This window comes from Salvelinus alpinus, chromosome 4, assembly GCF_045679555.1.
Source record: "Salvelinus alpinus chromosome 4, SLU_Salpinus.1, whole genome shotgun sequence".
Classification (NCBI taxonomy): domain Eukaryota; kingdom Metazoa; phylum Chordata; class Actinopteri; order Salmoniformes; family Salmonidae; genus Salvelinus; species Salvelinus alpinus.
The window spans coordinates 28,253,888-28,273,278 of record NC_092089.1 but is presented as its reverse complement, the minus strand read 5'-3'; the positions used below and the strand labels follow the sequence as shown (position 1 = coordinate 28,273,278).

At 47.2% G+C, this 19,391-nt stretch overlaps 2 protein-coding genes across 6 annotated transcripts in view; one reads left to right on the top strand and one right to left on the bottom strand.

Annotated features, from left to right (window-relative positions):
- Window positions 1-19,391, bottom strand: part of LOC139573207 (disintegrin and metalloproteinase domain-containing protein 22-like) — a 105,837-nt gene that overhangs the window by 20,746 nt on the left and 65,700 nt on the right. For all 3 annotated transcript variants that reach the window (XM_071396410.1, XM_071396408.1, XM_071396411.1), the window contains 5 exons: window positions 4,042-4,111; window positions 3,651-3,727; window positions 2,869-2,943; window positions 2,575-2,646; window positions 1,324-1,490 (listed from right to left, as the gene is read on the bottom strand). In XM_071396410.1, coding sequence (XP_071252511.1) covers window positions 1,324-1,490; window positions 2,575-2,646; window positions 2,869-2,943; window positions 3,651-3,727; window positions 4,042-4,111 — 461 coding nt within the window. The remainder of the gene's footprint in view (window positions 1-1,323; window positions 1,491-2,574; window positions 2,647-2,868; window positions 2,944-3,650; window positions 3,728-4,041; window positions 4,112-19,391) is intronic.
- Window positions 4,247-8,252, top strand: LOC139573209 (claudin-12-like). Of its 3 annotated transcripts, none has more exons than XM_071396413.1 (3): window positions 4,247-4,440; window positions 5,396-5,656; window positions 5,820-8,252. In XM_071396413.1, exons 2-3 carry the CDS (start codon window positions 5,438-5,440, stop codon window positions 6,624-6,626), a joined length of 1,026 nt encoding a protein of 341 aa, XP_071252514.1. In that variant the 5' UTR covers window positions 4,247-4,440; window positions 5,396-5,437; the 3' UTR covers window positions 6,627-8,252. The 3 variants fall into 3 exon arrangements, with proteins under 3 accessions (XP_071252514.1, XP_071252516.1, XP_071252515.1); XM_071396415.1 differs by having other exon boundaries at window positions 4,295-4,440; window positions 5,401-5,656; XM_071396414.1 differs by having other exon boundaries at window positions 4,296-4,703.

Below are 19,391 nucleotides of genomic sequence, written 5' to 3'. Positions count from 1 at the left end.
CCACCCCACACAGAGACAGACAGAACCCATACCACCCCACACAGAGACAGACAGAACCCATACCACCCCCTCTCCCCCACCCCACAGAGACAGACAGAACCCATACCACCTTCTCTCCCCCACCCCACACAGAGACAGACAGAACCCCTACCACCCTCTCTCCCCCACCCCACACAGAGACAGACAGAACCCATACCACCCCCTCTCCCCCACCCCACACAGAGACAGACAGAACCCATACCACCCCCTCTCCCCCACCCCACACAGAGACAGACAGAACCCCTACCACCCTCTCTCCCCCACCCCACAAAGAGACAGACAGAACCCATACCACCCCCTCTCCCCCACCCCACACAGAGACAGACAGAACCCCTACCACCTTCTCTCCCCCACCCCACACAGAGACAGACAGAACCCATACCACCTTCTCTCCCCCACCCCACACAGAGACAGACAGAACCCCTACCACCTTCTCTCCCCCACCCCACACAGAGACAGACAGAACCCATACCACCTTCTCTCCCCCACCCCACACAGAGACAGACAGAACCCATACCACCCCACACAGAGACAGACAGAACCCCTACCACCCTCTCTCCCCCACCCCACACAGAGACAGACAGAACCCATACCACCTTCTCTCCCCCACCCCACACAGAGACAGACAGAACCCATACCACCCCCTCTCCCCCACTCCACAGAGACAGACAGAACCCATACCACCCCCTCTCCCCCACTCCACAGAGACAGACAGAACCCATACCACCTTCTCTCCCCCACTCCACAGAGACAGACAGAACCCATACCACCCCCTCTCCCCCACTCCACAGAGACAGACAGAACCCATACCACCCCCCCTCCCCCACTCCACAGAGACAGACAGAACCCATACCACCCCCTCTCCCCCACCCCAAACAGAGACAGACAGAACCCCTACCACCCTCTCTCCCCCACCCCACTCAGAGACAGACAGAACCCATACCACCCCCTCTCCCCCACTCCACAGAGACAGACAGAACCCATACCACCCCCTCTCCCACACTCCACAGAGACAGACAGAACCCATACCACCCCCTCTCCCCCACCCCAAACAGAGACAGACAGAACCCATACCACCCCCTCTCCCCCACCCCAAACAGAGACAGACAGAACCCATACCACCCCCTCTCCCCCACTCCACAGAGACAGACAGAACCCATACCACCCCCTCTCCCCCACCCCAAACAGAGACAGACAGAACCCATACCACCCCCTCTCCACAGAGACAGACAGAACCCATACCACCCCCTCTCCCCCACCCCAAACAGAGACAGACAGGCTTACGAGAAAAGATGCACAGAGTCACACTTCTCCTTGATGAAGTCTCGTCTGTACTTCATGAACTCCCTCAAGGTCACCATGGGGTCGTCGTCGATGTTGAACCGGTTGTCAGCCGCCCACGTCTCCATGGCAACCAGCACGATGCGGGTGTTGAGCTGCTCCTTGAAGATCTGGGAAGGGAGGGTGACATCAGAACACCAAACATCCGACCAACAGAACAGCTGCAGGAAATACGGTGCTGTCTGTCTCTTGAGAATTGACTGACATCAAAACATTTCCTATAAAACTACTTAAATGACCTAAATGATTTTGAAAACTGACAGATGTAATGACGACATCCATTCCAACAGACTTATGTCTGGGGGGATAACAACAAATAACGGTAGTGTTTGTGATTCTAATCTGAGCAGCTTATGAGAACACTGCTCCGTGGCCAGACAGAATCAACAGAGGCTAATAGTCTCTTCAAAGGACACAATGGGGACGAGTGGTACAGTGAGAGAACATGTTTGCCTGAATAGGATGAAAATCTATTAAACAACCTGTTTGACTGCCCAGATAAACAGTGGAGACGGTGAGGGGAGGGAGGAAAGGACACCTGTAAAGACTGAGTGATTTAGCTGAATACCAGCAGTAGTCTCATATGGACAGAGATGGAGAGGGGAGAAAGGAGAGGATTGATGGAGGAGAGGAAGGGAGGGGACGATTGTTGTTTGTTTTTAGGCTCAGGTGCGCAGAGAGGAGCGAGGGATGGACTGATGCACAGAGGAGAGGGAGGGTACAAGAAGGGTCACTGTTGTCTGTATTTAGGCCTGTCTGTCTGTTTGTGGTTGCACAGTAAGCCAAGAACATTCCATTAAATCAACAATGCACAGTGGACAGGGACGCTTTCAGTTCTATTCTTAAAACAAAACATCTATCAAACACACACCATTCCCTAAATAGCATCCTTTTTATGTCATCACTAAATCTCAAGGGCACACAAACAGATGACCCTTTTCCACCAGCCTATCAGCTTTCAAATGTGACCCTGTTCCTCTGCAATGGGCCTATCAGATTTCAGCAGCACAGCAGACAGACGGGGCTGAGGAGACCAGTTATCGTTGCAGACGGTGACACTGAAGATTCCGCCCTTGATCGGTTGAGATTTAAAAGACCAGATGAGTCTACTGTCTCTAGGATCATGGAGGCCAGATAGCCACTGCTAGCTGACAAAATATCCAATATCAAAAATATTATGTTTAGGTAACTTACCATATCAGCCATATTGACCACAGACTTAGCGTAGTTATTCGTCTGACCAACAGAGAGACGATGCTTTTTATACTGGAGAGAGAGAGAGAGAGAGAGAGAGAGAGAGAGAGAGAGAGAGAGAGAGAGAGAGAGAGAGAGAGAGAGAGAGAGAGAGAGAGAGAGAGAGAGAGAGAGAGAGAGGGAGATAGTCAGCCTTATACCTGAACCCCTAGCTTCTTTATTGGGGGTAACATCAGTGAAAGAAAGAGCACACACACACATAATCATAAACACACACAGACGGACTGCTCTCACCATCAGATGGTCATTGATCACCATCAGCTCGATGTACTTGGTCTCCTCGGCCACACTGCCTCCAACCCGCGGGGCCTACGAGAGCAACACAGAGCAGACTGTAAGCTTCAATGGATCTAACACAAACACACACGCATTAAAACTCTCTCTCTCTTACTGTAAAAACATTATATTTGTATGATGACTGTTTCCACCTAAACCCATCATAGAAACAGGAAGAATGATGCTGGGATGATGGAATGTTTCAACCGCATCTGGTCTGTCTGTGCTTTCCTGTAACCCCTGTCTATATAGCTCTCAGGGGAGAAAGAGAGAAAAAAAAACAAGAGAACAGAGAGAGAGCGAGAGAGAGAGAGAGGGAGAGAGGGAGAGATGCAGACACATCCACACCAGTTTGTCTGTCTGCAGGCAGTGGAGGATGAGGAGCCACAGAGAACAACCTTCATTCACATGGTGAATATTTTATAAGAAGAGAATGAGAGGGGTGACAAGGAAATCACCTTCATTTCTACCTCAGTGAATTAACATACAGAATGCAAAGTCAACAACGCGAAGAACACGCAGAGCACTATTTAATTATCTCCAACACACTCATACAGACACACATAAGCATGCACGATTATATAGTCCACACACACACACACACCACACACACGACTGAGCTCAAGATGAATCCTTTCTCAGCATTCCTTCCCCAGTTACAGTCAATTATGACTCATCCATAACTGTGACCATAAGGATAGTAGGAGGAAAACCTGGGGCATTCCACAGTTCTCACTCACCTGTCTCTTCTTCCTCCTGTGGACGACCTTTGACCCAGGAAATGGAGGGCTGGGGAAAGGAGGCTCTGGGAGGTCAACTGGGGAAAAACAAAAACAAAGGAGGGTTAGTGTATTATTGTTTGTTAGCGTATAGGGTTATAACATTCACTATAACATTCTCCACATCTAACAGTAACCAAGCTATGCAGTTCTATATTATGTTTACTCAGGCTTATGTGTTTCTATAGGCCTAAGGCTCTGATACTGGATATTGGTTCAGCTGCAACTTGTGGTAACCAATCAGATAGTGTGGCCAAAACTATCAGTTTTGCAATATTTATTTCATTTATCAGTTTTCCAATAGTTCGTTAATTTAATCAACCCCTCATAACTCTTACAGCAGATACCTTACCATTAGGAAGGAAGTAAGCTGCTGCCTCTTCTCCTGCTGATTTATAGATCATGTGAATCTGGACATCACCCTGCAAGACATTAGAAAGAAAGGTGGAGGGTCATTATTCATTATTTTCTCTCTTTTGTGTATATATATTTTTTAATCATCCAACCATGTATATTCATATAAATTGAATAAAGTGCGCTGTCTGTCATGATCAACCACACAGACCAAGGCCAGTACAATGTGAATATGAACGCGCGGGTGACGTCACATTCTCTTGCCAACCACGGGAACGCGCAAGAAGCGAGTGCGCTACGAACGGGAAACCGCTCCTTGGAACTGAAAAACTCAACAACAATTTGGAATGGCTGCGATTTCTCCCTAATAAACGCGTTAACGTTACAAAAATCAAAGGTATGAAGTTCGACCTCTCTTTTTCATAGAGTCAGTTGAGCTTCTGTGAGCTCTAGCGTTTAGCTAGCTAGTCCCATCTTTTCGACAATCCAGGGCGCAACAGGTTTCTAGCTAAAGTTAGCTGATGCTAACTTATTATTAGCTAGCTAGCTGGTTAATGATTGCTAGCTTGTATCAACATTGTTTGAACAACTGCATGTAGAAGACATCACAGCTAAATTACATATCCACAACTTCACAAGCATACGGGGAGAACAACTAAAGTAAGTTAGTAGGCTAGTTAGCTAATTGAATGATAGCTAACTAATTAGCTAGCTGCGCACTGACTACACACATTCACTACTGAATTCTTATTACGTGTCTGTCATGTTATGCCAGTCTGCTCAGTAGAACATCCGCACAGTAAGTTAACGTTATATTGCAGCGCTGTAAACATAGTGAGTCAGTTACACATTGGTAAATAACGGGTTCTACTTTGAGACAATTGAGTTTACTGCATTGAGAAGCATTACGGTGCAACAACCATTGTCAACGGTAGTAAAGGGTAGTCCAGTCTATTGTCCATTGTTTTTCTGGACAGCCCCTGTTGTGGAATAGTACTACAGTACTTGCCTAATAGGCTTAGTTTGTAAGTGTCTGAGTTCCAATGAAATGAGAGCATTGTTTTAAGTCGCATGCAGATTCTAGGTCAACTGTGTTAGTGAATAGGAACATATAAGGGGTTTGCCTGTAGCTGGGTCACCTCCCTCAGTGGTGTAAACTTTGATGCTGTTTTCAAGAGTACAGTAATGCTGTGGATTGTTGTCAAGCAGAAAGGTCTCCCTGCCATGCAGAATAGGAAATGCTCTGTCACATATTTATATTCAGAGCTAAACAGGCCTCTAAATCTGGATGACCAGTTCATCTGACTGAGTACTGATCTCCCTCGTTTTCCCTTTCTCTCTTTATCCAAAAGAACAGGAAGTCCTGTTGACATCACCTCCTGTCTGCGGCGGCTATGTCGTGCCGGGACATCCACGCCACCAATGCCTTCTCCTTCATCATCGCCTTCATCTGCGTGGGCGGCATCGCTGTGGCGGCGCTGATCCCACAGTGGCGAGTGACACGACTTGTCACCTTCAACAAAAACGCCAAGAACATCAGCGTCTATGACGGCCTGTGGGCCAAGTGTGTGAAACAAGATGGCTACTCTGGCTGCTACTACTACGACTCAGAGGTACGGGTCTGATGATCGCACAATCATAAGGACATACAGCATCCCATATTCCCCCCATATGGTGCACTGCCACATAGGGCTCTAGAGTAGTGCACTATACAGGAAACATGGTGCCATTTGAGATTTGCATAAATCATTTCTCATTTATTCCTTCTCCCCACAGTGGTATTCTAAAGTGGACCAGTTGGACCTGAGACTGCTCCAGTTCTGCCTGCCGACTGGGCTACTGTTTGGCTCCCTGGCCCTGGTGCTGTGTATGGCAGGCATGTCTAAGACCTGCTGCTGCTCTGATAAGGCTGAGACAGACATCAAGAGTACCCGCTGTCTGGTCAACAGCGCAGGCTGCCACCTAGTGGCCGGGATGTTCCTGTTCCTGGGCGGTGCTATCGCCCTGGCGCCCTCCGTGTGGTTCCTGTTCCGGACCAAAGAGATGAACATCAAGTACGACCGCATCTTCTCAGACGGGTTCGCGGTCTACGTGGCCATCGGCTGTTCCGGTGGCCTCATGCTCGCCGCCCTGCTGATGTTCATGTGGTACTGCATGTGTAAGAAGCTACCCTCTCCCTTCTGGCTGCCTCTACCCACACTCCCTAACTCCCTCTCCACCCAGCCCCTCACAGCCAACGGGTACCCCCCCTCCCCCGTCTACGGACCCCCTCAGACCTTCCCTCCACAGGGGTACGTCCCCACTGTGATGGATGCCCAGCCCTACGCTCCCTCCCAGGGCTACCCTCAGAGCATAGCCCCACTGGCCCAGCAGCCCCAGCAGGTCTATATGTCCCAGATGTCAGCCCCAGATGGGTATGGGTCAGAGGTGGGGCAGAACCAGGCTTACAGCTATGCCCCGTCCCAGAGTTATGCCCCCTCTCAGGTGGGCTACGCCCCCAGCTACGTAGGCCACCGCTACTCCACACGCTCACGCATGTCTGGCATAGAGATAGACATCCCTGTTCTAACACAAGGCCTCTGAGGGAGTGAGGGCTGCTGCAAGAACACTGAGTCCTGGTTCCATTTAGCTGTCCTGTCTCCTGTAAAGGGTGTGTACTGTCAGTGCAATATAAATGAAGGATATGACTGTTGGTCAGTCTGCACTAGAAATACAACTCTGCGTCACTCAACGAAGCAGCACTGCACGGTTAGACACCGTTTAGTATGCAGGCTCCACATCTGGTGAAAGGACACCAGAGATGCCCCATAATGAAGTCTGAATTCACTGTTACATTTTGATTGAAAACAATATTTTCTAATCGCACCTATTTGTACATCTCTTCTTAATGTAAATCTGCTTGAAACCTCATAGCATTTCTACACTGTGTATATTGTGTTCACTAATATTTCAACTGCTAAGAAATGAACTAAACTGTACTTTAACCGTGAGGTAACTTGATGTAGTGAGGTTAAAGGGAGTGACACTAACTGACTGTGATGTCTTTGTTGTGCCTGTTGTTTTAATGTGTGTTGTTCATATTGTTGGTCTGAAGAAATACTACTGCTGTGCCTTGTTCAGAACATTGCTTAGTTATTATGTGTTTGTTGTACTAATACTGAGAATACTGTAACATGTTACTGTTTCTTTTGTTCTGCTAGTTTTATACACATGCTGTTTTTGGGCGTTGGAGATATTATAATATGCTGTGACATGGGAATATCCAAATTACTCTCATCCTATTTACCCATCAACAGTACAGCAGTGGCTCTAAGGCCATGACTTTTTATATGTAGACATAAATTAGATCATTTTGTATCTAATTCACATATGATGTCACCGTATATCAATCAAATGTATAAAGCCCTTTTTACATCAGCAGATGTCAGAAAGTGCTATATCAGGAAGGTAGTTGTTGACGTGTCTCCTTCGTTAAGGTGCCTGGAGAGATGATTGAACCAGAACACATACTGCTCTGTGGCTCTGTCTGCTACTCAGACCAAAGCAACGTCAAAATGAACATCTTATTTTAGGTACACTGCCATCTGTTGCCTGTTCTTTTTGTCAAACTGTCAGTCTACACTGAGCTGTGTAAGCAAATGTAGAGCTACTCTTGTTTCCGCTTCATTCATCCACTACTGGGCTCCCGAGTGGCGCAGCGGTCTAAGGCACTGCATCTCAGTGCTAGAGGTGTCACTACAGACCCTGGTTCGATTCCAGGCTGTATCTCCATGATTGGCCCAGCATTGTCCGGGATAGGCCGTCATTGTAAATAAGAATGTGTTCTTAACTGACTTGCCTAGTTAAGTTTAAATAAACTGTCATTGATTTCACATGGGGGGGTTCACTACACTGTAACATCACATTGGCTGTGCTGGTTCTAAAATGGTAGAACACTGACTGAATGCACTGGTCTTCTTATGATTCTACAATCTAGAGGAAGAGGATTATGTGATTTATGTTGCATTCTATTCCTAAACACTAGTTTTGACCAAACTGTCCTCTAACTCGTGTGTTGACTTAATCTTAAATACCCTTTAAATCAGCCGTAACGTATCCGACATGCTCTCTCTGTTGCAGTACTGCATGTACAGTCTAATGTCCTTATCTCTATGGAAAATATCTTTGTTCACCAGACCTTTTTCTCAATAAATTTTTGATCTAATTAAACTGTGTTCCTCGCCACGGCCGACGATGACTAATACTGCTGTCACAGTACCACCAGAGATGTATTTACCGTTACTAAGTACTTAACATGATTAACAGGGCCAGAGAAAGGCCACACTAAAATTAGTCACCTGTTTGCAGTGATTCTGAGTGAATGTATTAGTTGGAGTCATTTAGCCTGGTGTGCTGTGATTTGAACTGGGTGAAACTGTTCAGCCAAAAGGCTGAGAGACAGAGAGGGCTGGTTGAGATGGAGCTGGGTCTATCTGGCAGGCAGATTGGATTACAAGCAGCAGGGTAATAGGTTGTTTCCGGTCCTCAGGGTTAGTGCTGTGTCAGCTGGTTATTGCTCCACTTTGGCACTTTATTGATCAGTCAGAGTAGTGATTAATGGGCTGTAAGGTCTGTTCACCTGGCTTCCCAGCAGGACATCCCATATGTATCCTCGCCTTGATCTGCACTGATAAGGCTGGATGGGTCCCTGTAACCCAATGAGTTGCTAATTGAAAGACGGATGGAAATGATACATTTTGTGGCCTTCGGGAATAGAAAGTGCATTTTAAAGGATTTATTTTAAAAATCCTTTACGAGCTAATAGGCTATGATTCGTACATATTCCAGGGAGCAGTGTTGGTTGCTGGCCCATCCTATTTACACAGTCAGCGACATATTTACACAGTCAGCGACACATAGTGACACAGTACATTGAAATATAGAGCCTAGAAAAACCTGACAGCACTTTTTAATTTTCAGTTTTTCTCACCAGGTCAGTTTGTTATTATTGTTTGATTCAGAGATTGTGATGACGGCATGCTGCCTCGTCTCTGAGAGAGAGAGAGAGACACACACACACCCCTTGTCTGACCCCAGGAAGTCTGCTGTCACATCTTGGAGTGACAGACGCGACAGAAAGAGTGGACCGCGAGCGTTAGCAACCCGCTGAGAGGCTAGCTGTCACCGAAGGCTGAGGTCCACTAAGAACTGTTCCCTGGCTACACTCTGAACCAAGACAGACATATTGTTCTGATAACCCTGGCTACACTCTTCTGAACCAAGACAGACATATTGTTCTGATAACCCTGGCTACACTCTTCTGAACCAAGACAGACATATTGTTCTGGTAACCCTGGCTACACTCTGAACCAAGACAGACATATTGTTCTGGTAACCCTGGCTACACTCTTCTGAACCAAGACAGACATATTGTTCTGGTAACCCTGGCTACACTCTGAACCAAGACAGACATATTGTTCTGATAACCCTGGCTACACTCTTCTGAACCAAGACAGACATATTGTTCTGGTAACCCTGGCTACACTCTGAACCAAGACAGACATATTGTTCTGATAACCCTGGCTACACTCTGAACCAAGACAGACATATTGTTCTGGTAACCCTGGCTACACTCTGAACCAAGACAGACATATTGTTCTGATAACCCTGGCTACACTCTGAACCAAGACAGACATATTGTTCTGATAACCCTGGCTACACTCTGAACCAAGACAGACATATTGTTCTGGTAACCCTGGCTACACTCTGAACCAAGACAGACATATTGTTCTGATAACCCTGGCTACACTCTGAACCAAGACAGACATATTGTTCTGGTAACCCTGGCTACACTCTGAACCAAGACAGACATATTGTTCTGATAACCCTGGCTACACTCTGAACCAAGACAGACATATTGTTCTGATAACCCTGGCTACACTCTGAACCAAGACAGACATATTGTTCTGGTAACCCTGGCTACACTCTGAACCAAGACAGACATATTGTTCTGGTAACACTGGCTACACTCTGAACCAAGACAGACATATTGTTCTGATAACCCTGGCTACACTCTTCTGAACCAAGACAGACATATTGTTCTGATAACCCTGGCTACACTCTTCTGAACCAAGACAGACATATTGTTCTGGTAACCCTGGCTACACTCTGAACCAAGACAGACATATTGTTCTGGTAACACTGGCTACACTCTGAACCAAGACAGACATATTGTTCTGATAACCCTGGCTACACTCTTCTGAACCAAGACAGACATATTGTTCTGATAACACTGGCTACACTCTGAACCAAGACAGACATATTGTTCTGGTAACCCTGGCTACACTCTTCTGAACCAAGACAGACATATTGTTCTAGTAACCCTGGCTACACTCTGAACCAAGACAGACATATTGTTCTGATAACCCTGGCTACACTCTTCTGAACCAAGACAGACATATTGTTCTGGTAACCCTGGCTACACTCTTCTGAACCAAGACAGACATATTGTTCTGATAACCCTGGCTACACTCTTCTGAACCAAGACAGACATATTGTTCTGATAACCCTGGCTACACTCTTCTGAACCAAGACAGACATATTGTTCTGATAACCCTGGCTACACTCTTCTGAACCAAGACAGACATATTGTTCTGATAACCCTGGCTACACTCTGAACCAAGACAGACATATTGTTCTGATAACCCTGGCTACACTCTGAACCAAGACAGACATATTGTTCTGGTAACCCTGGCTACACTCTTCTGAACCAAGACAGACATATTGTTCTGATAACACTGGCTACACTCTGAACCAAGACAGACATATTGTTCTGATAACACTGGCTACACTCTTCTGAACCAAGACAGACATATTGTTCTGGTAACCCTGGCTACACTCTGAACCAAGACAGACATATTGTTCTGATAACACTGGCTACACTCTTCTGAACCAAGACAGACATATTGTTCTAGTAACACTGGCTACACTCTGAACCAAGACAGACATATTGTTCTGGTAACCCTGGCTACACTCTGAACCAAGACAGACATATTGTTCTGATAACACTGGCTACACTCTTCTGAACCAAGACAGACATATTGTTCTAGTAACACTGGCTACACTCTGAACCAAGACAGACATATTGTTCTGGTAACACTGGCTACACTCTTCTGAACCAAGACAGACATATTGTTCTGATAACCCTGGCTACACTCTTCTGAACCAAGACAGACATATTGTTCTGGTAACCCTGGCTACACTCTCAACCAAGACAGACATATTGTTCTGGTAACCCTGGCTACACTCTTCTGAACCAAGACAGACATATTGTTCTGATAACCCTGGCTACACTCTTCTGAACCAAGACAGACATATTGTTCTGGTAACCCTGGCTACACTCTTCTGAACCAAGACAGACATATTGTTCTGGTAACCCTGGCTACACTCTTCTGAACCAAGACAGACATATTGTTCTGGTAACACTGGCTACACTCTTCTGAACCAAGACAGACATATTGTTCTGATAACCCTGGCTACACTCTTCTGAACCAAGACAGACATATTGTTCTGATAACCCTGGCTACACTCTTCTGAACCAAGACAGACATATTGTTCTGGTAACACTGGCTACACTCTGAACCAAGACAGACATATTGTTCTGGTAACACTGGCTACACTCTTCTGAACCAAGACAGACATATTGTTCTGATAACCCTGGCTACACTCTTCTGAACCAAGACAGACATATTGTTCTGGTAACCCTGGCTACACTCTTCTGAACCAAGACAGACATATTGTTCTAGTAACACTGGCTACACTCTGAACCAAGACAGACATATTGTTCTGGTAACCCTGGCTACACTCTGAACCAAGACAGACATATTGTTCTGGTAACACTGGCTACACTCTGAACCAAGACAGACATATTGTTCTGATAACCCTGGCTACACTCTTCTGAACCAAGACAGACATATTGTTCTGGTAACCCTGGCTACACTCTGAACCAAGACAGACATATTGTTCTGGTAACACTGGCTACACTCTTCTGAACCAAGACAGACATATTGTTCTGGTAACCCTGGCTACACTCTGAACCAAGACAGACATATTGTTCTGGTAACCCTGGCTACACTCTTCTGAACCAAGACAGACATATTGTTCTGGTAACACTGGCTACACTCTGAACCAAGACAGACATATTGTTCTGGTAACCCTGGCTACACTCTTCTGAACCAAGACAGACATATTGTTCTGATAACCCTGGCTACACTCTGAACCAAGACAGACATATTGTTCTGATAACCCTGGCTACACTCTTCTGAACCAAGACAGACATATTGTTCTGGTAACCCTGGCTACACTCTGAACCAAGACAGACATATTGTTCTGGTAACCCTGGCTACACTCTTCTGAACCAAGACAGACATATTGTTCTAGTAACACTGGCTACACTCTGAACCAAGACAGACATATTGTTCTGGTAACCCTGGCTACACTCTGAACCAAGACAGACATATTGTTCTGGTAACACTGGCTACACTCTTCTGAACCAAGACAGACATATTGTTCTGGTAACCCTGGCTACACTCTGAACCAAGACAGACATATTGTTCTGGTAACCCTGGCTACACTCTGAACCAAGACAGACATATTGTTCTGGTAACCCTGGCTACACTCTTCTGAACCAAGACAGACATATTGTTCTGGTAACCCTGGCTACACTCTTCTGAACCAAGACAGACATATTGTTCTGGTAACACTGGCTACACTCTGAACCAAGACAGACATATTGTTCTGGTAACACTGGCTACACTCTTCTGAACCAAGACAGACATATTGTTCTGATAACCCTGGCTACACTCTTCTGAACCAAGACAGACATATTGTTCTGGTAACCCTGGCTACACTCTTCTGAACCAAGACAGACATATTGTTCTAGTAACACTGGCTACACTCTGAACCAAGACAGACATATTGTTCTGGTAACCCTGGCTACACTCTGAACCAAGACAGACATATTGTTCTGGTAACACTGGCTACACTCTTCTGAACCAAGACAGACATATTGTTCTGGTAACCCTGGCTACACTCTGAACCAAGACAGACATATTGTTCTGGTAACCCTGGCTACACTCTTCTGAACCAAGACAGACATATTGTTCTGGTAACACTGGCTACACTCTTCTGAACCAAGACAGACATATTGTTCTGGTAACCCTGGCTACACTCTTCTGAACCAAGACAGACATATTGTTCTGGTAACACTGGCTACACTCTGAACCAAGACAGACATATTGTTCTGGTAACACTGGCTACACTCTTCTGAACCAAGACAGACATATTGTTCTGGTAACCCTGGCTACACTCTGAACCAAGACAGACATATTGTTCTGGTAACCCTGGCTACACTCTGAACCAAGACAGACATATTGTTCTGGTAACACTGGCTACACTCTGAACCAAGACAGACATATTGTTCTGGTAACCCTGGCTACACTCTGAACCAAGACAGACATATTGTTCTGGTAACCCTGGCTACACTCTGAACCAAGACAGACATATTGTTCTGGTAACCCTGGCTACACTCTGAACCAAGACAGACATATTGTTCTGGTAACCCTGGCTACACTCTGAACCAAGACAGACATATTGTTCTGGTAACCCTGGCTACACTCTGAACCAAGACAGACATATTGTTCTGATAACCCTGGCTACACTCTTCTGAACCAAGACAGACATATTGTTCTGGTAACACTGGCTACACTCTGAACCAAGACAGACATATTGTTCTGGTAACCCTGGCTACACTCTGAACCAAGACAGACATATTGTTCTGGTAACCCTGGCTACACTCTGAACCAAGACAGACATATTGTTCTGGTAACCCTGGCTACACTCTGAACCAAGACAGACATATTGTTCTGGTAACCCTGGCTACACTCTGAACCAAGACAGACATATTGTTCTGGTAACCCTGGCTACACTCTGAACCAAGACAGACATATTGTTCTGATAACACTGGCTACACTCTGAACCAAGACAGACATATTGTTCTGATAACCCTGGCTACACTCTGAACCAAGACAGACATATTGTTCTGATAACCCTGGCTACACTCTGAACCAAGACAGACATATTGTTCTGGTAACACTGGCTACACTCTGAACCAAGACAGACATATTGTTCTGGTAACCCTGGCTACACTCTGAACCAAGACAGACATATTGTTCTGGTAAGGACTGAAGCAGCATGAAGAGCAGAGACATGACTATAGTTAACATTCTGGTAGCAAAGACAATGACGAGTTGAGAGTAGGTTTCTTCCAACCTGAGGGAGTTAGTCCCTGCCACTGATAACATGGTGTTTCCTTTATGGACTGGGCCTGAATAGAACACTGTGTAATAACAGTATGAACAAACTACACCAGTACTATTTAAAACCAGTGCTAACACGTGCCTTGGGAATGGGCTTGAACCAGCAACCATGCTCTGAAGGTCTGCCATAAAGGTCCAGACCTTTTGGGAGCACTTACACGCAGGGAGGCCTAAACCCACTCAGCCTTTGTCCATAGAGAACAGCTTCCTCCACATCAGTGCAGGCAGAAACAACCAGGCAGTGAGCTATCTCTATCATCATACACAGTCTCTGATGAGTGAGCTCTCTCCATTGTGTTACAGTCTTTGATGTGTGTCACACAACCCCCTAAGGACAGACACCATCTCTTATCATCCCACAGACACTCTTCACACCAACCAGTACTCTGTTTAATCTCACTCTTTCAAGTTGCCAATGTGATTAGTGATGGATCGCAAACCTATATGCTGCAGTTCATGTCAATGTGATGGTAGATTTCTATACAGAACAGAACTGACAGATCAATCTGTATCATGTCTGTTCTTTATTATTCATGATTCATAGTTTCATGATACATGTGTATATATTAATATGCGGTTTCATTTCAGAATATGTGAGCTATGTAGAATAATGTTTTGTACACATGAATATGCTGGTTAATGTTTGGACTTTGTTAAGAAACAGCTATCTCAAATGAATGCTGTATAATGTTCTGTTGTCCAATTGTCTTTGTTTCCTGATGAATCCCTTTTTGGTGAGGTAGGATAGCAGTTTGGGGGGACAACCGCCTACAAACACAGAAATACAACACACACACACACACACACACACACACACACACACACACACACACACACACACACACACACACAGTCCACGGGGTGTGTGTCGTGAGTAGGATTAGGGTCTCACACAGATGGGCTCAGTAGTACTTGGACAAAAGAACAGGGCGTGGCCTGGGTTGCTGGGGGAGACCGTATCTCGGATGAATTAATATAGAGTGTGGGGGGGGGGGGGGCAGCACCTCTTTCCTTCAAGCTTAGGAGTTCTAAGGATTCGTCCTGTGTTTGTGTGTGTGTTGCATTAGAGTGCATGAAGGGGGTTGGCTAAAGGCCACAAAGGATCCCCCTACTCCTCAACCCCCCTCACCAAATCAAATGTATTTATATAGCCCTTCTTACATCAGCTGATATCTCAAAGTGCTGTACAGAAACCCAGCCTAAAACCCCCAAACAGCAAGCAATACAGGTGTAGAAGCACGGTGGCTAGGAAAAACTCCCTAGAAAGGCCAAAACCTAGGAAGAAACATAGAGAGGAACCAGGCTATGAGGGGTGGCCAGTCCTCTTCTGGCTGTGCCGGGTGGAGATTATAACAGACATGGCCAAGATGTTCAAATGTTCATAAATGACCAGCATGGTCAAATAATAATAATCACAGTAGTTGTCGAGGGTGCAGCACCTCAGGAGTAAATGTCAGTTGGCTTTTCATAGCCGATCATTGAGAGTATCTCTACCGCTCCTGCTGTCTCTAGAGAGTTGAAAACAGCAGGTCTGGGACAGGTAGCACATGTAATATATTTTGCCAATCTACGCTGCTCTGTTCTATCGCTACAGTCTGTTTAATCTCTCTATTGTGTTAGTCTTCAAAATGGAGACCCGAGCAATACATGCTTTGAAAAAGTATTTTCTTACCTGATCATAATCACCCCTAGCATCAAAACAATGGTGTTTTCTTTAAAGTAGCTTAAGCTTGATCTCAGAAAATATTATAATATTATCACCACCACTACCCTACCCTCCAAGCCTCCTCATTCATAGGATATCAGCTTCACCCCCCCCCCCCGTCTTCACACCCTCCACCCTCACCACCATGTCTTCATCGAGCCCCATCCCCCACACCTCCCCAACCAGCCCTGGCCCCAGCACAGCCTGAGGGACTGGGTTGTCTGGGAAGTCCTGGGTACAGAGAGGGAATCCACTGAGCATCCCCATTGAGATGACTGGTTCTTTGTTAGCCAGCCAATCCACCATCCAGGAAGGGCTGTTTTTCTAAATGTTACATTCTGTGATGCTGATCACCACCACCTTTCTATGTGCTCTGAGTACTAACAGCCCACAGATGTACACAATCCAGACAGAGACCATTACGGTGCACCCATGAAGTATCACAAGGGAGAAACAACCATGTCTATACATTCTGTTAATCATATTTCTATGCAAAGGAGAGGAGTGCCCAAACATGGAAGCTTTAATTCACATTCCCTATAATAATATCCATCTTTTATTGAGACAGGCAGTCCGGGGTGGTGCAGGTGGGGGCAGGGCAGGGGGTGTCACAACCGTGAGAGCCAGACATATGGTGTTCTGTACAAAGACAACTCAGCATAAACTCCCTCCTACACACACAAACAAACACACACACACACACACACGCAAACACACAGATTTTGCTACAGCAGCAGCATCTTGCAGAGAACCGATCCCAGAATCCCAGTCCCAACATCCTGCCCACATAGAACCATGTTAGTCAGCCTCTTGGCTCCCTTCCTGCTGCCTGGCTCCCTGGTTCTGATTCCTCTTGGCTCCCTTCCTGCTGCCTGGCTTCCTGGTTCTGGTCCCTCTTGGCTCCCTTTCTGCTGCCCGACTCCCTGGTTCTGGTCCCTCTTGGCTCCCTTCCTGCTGCCTGGCTCCCTGGTTCTGGTCCCTCTTGGCTCCCTTTCTGCTGCCCGACTCCCTGGTTCTGGTCCCTCTTGGCTCCCTTCCTGCTGCCTGGCTCCCTGGTTCTGGACCCTCTTGGCTCCCTTCCTGCTGCCTGGCTTCCTGGTTCTGATTCCTCTTGGCTCCCTTCCTGCTGCCTGGCTCCCTGGTTCTGGTCCCTCTTGGCTCCCTTTCTGCTGCCCGACTCCCTGGTTCTGGTCCCTCTTGGCTCCCTTCCTGCTGCCTGGCTTCCTGGTTCTGGTCCCTCTTGGCTCCCTTTCTGCTGGCCGACTCCCTGGTTCTGGTTCCTCTTGGCTCCCTTTCTGCTGCCCGACTACCTGGTTCTGGACCCTCTTGGCTCCCTTCCTGCTGCCTGGCTTCCTGGTTCTGGTTCCTCTTGGCTCCCTTCCTGCTGCCTGGCTCCCTGGTTCTGGTTCCTCTTGGCTGCCTTCCTGCTGCCTGGCTCCCTGGTTCTGGTTCCTCATGGCTCCCTTCCTGCTGCCTGGCTCCCTGGTTCTGGTTCCTCTTGGCTGCCTTCCTACTGGCTGGCTCCCTGGTTCTGGTGCCTCTTGGCTGCCTTCCTGCTGCCTGGCTCCCTGGTTCTGGCTCCTCTTGGCTGCCTTCCTACTGCCTGGCTCCCTGGTTCTGGTTCCTCTTGGCTCCCTTCCTGCTCCCTGGTTCTGGCTCCTCTTGGCTGCCTTCCTGCTGCCTGGCTTAGTAGTTCTGTTTCCTCTTGGCTGCCTTCCTGCTGCCTGGCTTGGTGGTTCTAGTTCTGTCCAGGTCGAAGGAGGGCAGATGGGTTAGCCATATGGCAGACAGGAGTTATGCCGCCACACACACACAGAAACACACACGGACTGCCATGCCGTCTCCGTCTTATAAAAGTCACATCCAACCGGATCATACCACCGGATCAGCCAGGCGTCAGCTTGGAAGCTGTTTGCTCCGCTTGCTGTTTGTGTGAACACATCTGGGTTTTAGATGTGTCTGGGTCTACCATTATTTTGTGAAGGGCTCTGTAAACTAGATTGACTGACAGTAATCAGTCAGTTTAAATACTGTGTAAATACTTTATTCTAAAACAGACTGGCTGACAGACAGGCACACAGAGAGAGCTGTGGGGCATGTTTACCTAACACTACTGCCTGAGAACATCTGAGAACACGCACGCACGCACGCACGCACGCACGCACGCACGCACACACACACACTTGGTTCCATCCATTTCTCTAGGGTGTCTCACTCCCACTGTCTCTGTCCATTCCTCTCTCCCACTCCCACTGTCTCTGTCCATTCCTCTCTCCCACTCCCACTGTCTCTGTCCATTCCTCTCCCTCACTCCCACTGTCCATTCCTCTCTCCCACTCCCACTGTCTCTGTCCATTCCTCTCTTCCACTCCCACTGTCTCTGTCTATTCCTCTCTCCCACTCCCACTCCCTCTGTCCATTCCTCTCTCCCACTCCCACTGTCCATTCCTCTCTCCCATTCCCACTGTGTCTGTCCATTCCTCTCTCCCACTCCCACTGTCTCTGTCCATTCCTCTCTCCCTCATTCCCACTGTCTCTGTCCATTCCTCTCTCCCTCACTCCCACTGTCTATGTCCATTCCTCTCTCCCTCACTCCCACTGTCTCTGTCTATTCCTCTCTCTCACTCCCACCGTCTCTGTCCATTCCTCTCTCCCACTCCCACTATCTCTGTCCATTCCTCTCTCCCTCACTCCCACTGTCTCTGTCCATTCCTCTCTCCTTCATTCCCACTGTCTCTGTCTATTCCTCTGTCCCACTCCCACTGTCTCTGTCTATTCCTCTCTCCCTCATTCTCACTGTGTCTGTCCATTCCTCTCTCCCTCACTCCCACTGTCTCTGTCTATTCCTCTCTCCCACTCCCAGTCTCTGTCCATTCCTCTTTCCCTCACTCCCACTGTCTCTGTCTATTCCTCTCTCTCACTCCCACTGTCTCTGTCTATTCCTCTCTCCCACTCCCAGTCTCTGTCCATTCCTCTCTCCCTCACTCCCACTGTCTCTGTCTATTCCTCTCTCTCACTCCCACTGTCTCTGTCTATTCCTCTCTCCCACTCCCAGTCTCTGTCCATTCCTCTCTCTCTCACTCCCACTGTCTCTGTCCATTCCTCTCTCCCACTCCCACTATCTCTGTCCATTCCTCACTCCCTCACTCCCACTGTCTCTGTCCATTCCTCTCTCCTTCATTCCCACTGTCTCTGTCTATTCCTCTGTCCCACTCCCACTGTCTCTGTCTATTCCTCTCTCCCTCATTCCCACTGTGTCTGTCCATTCCTCTCTCCCTCACTCCCACT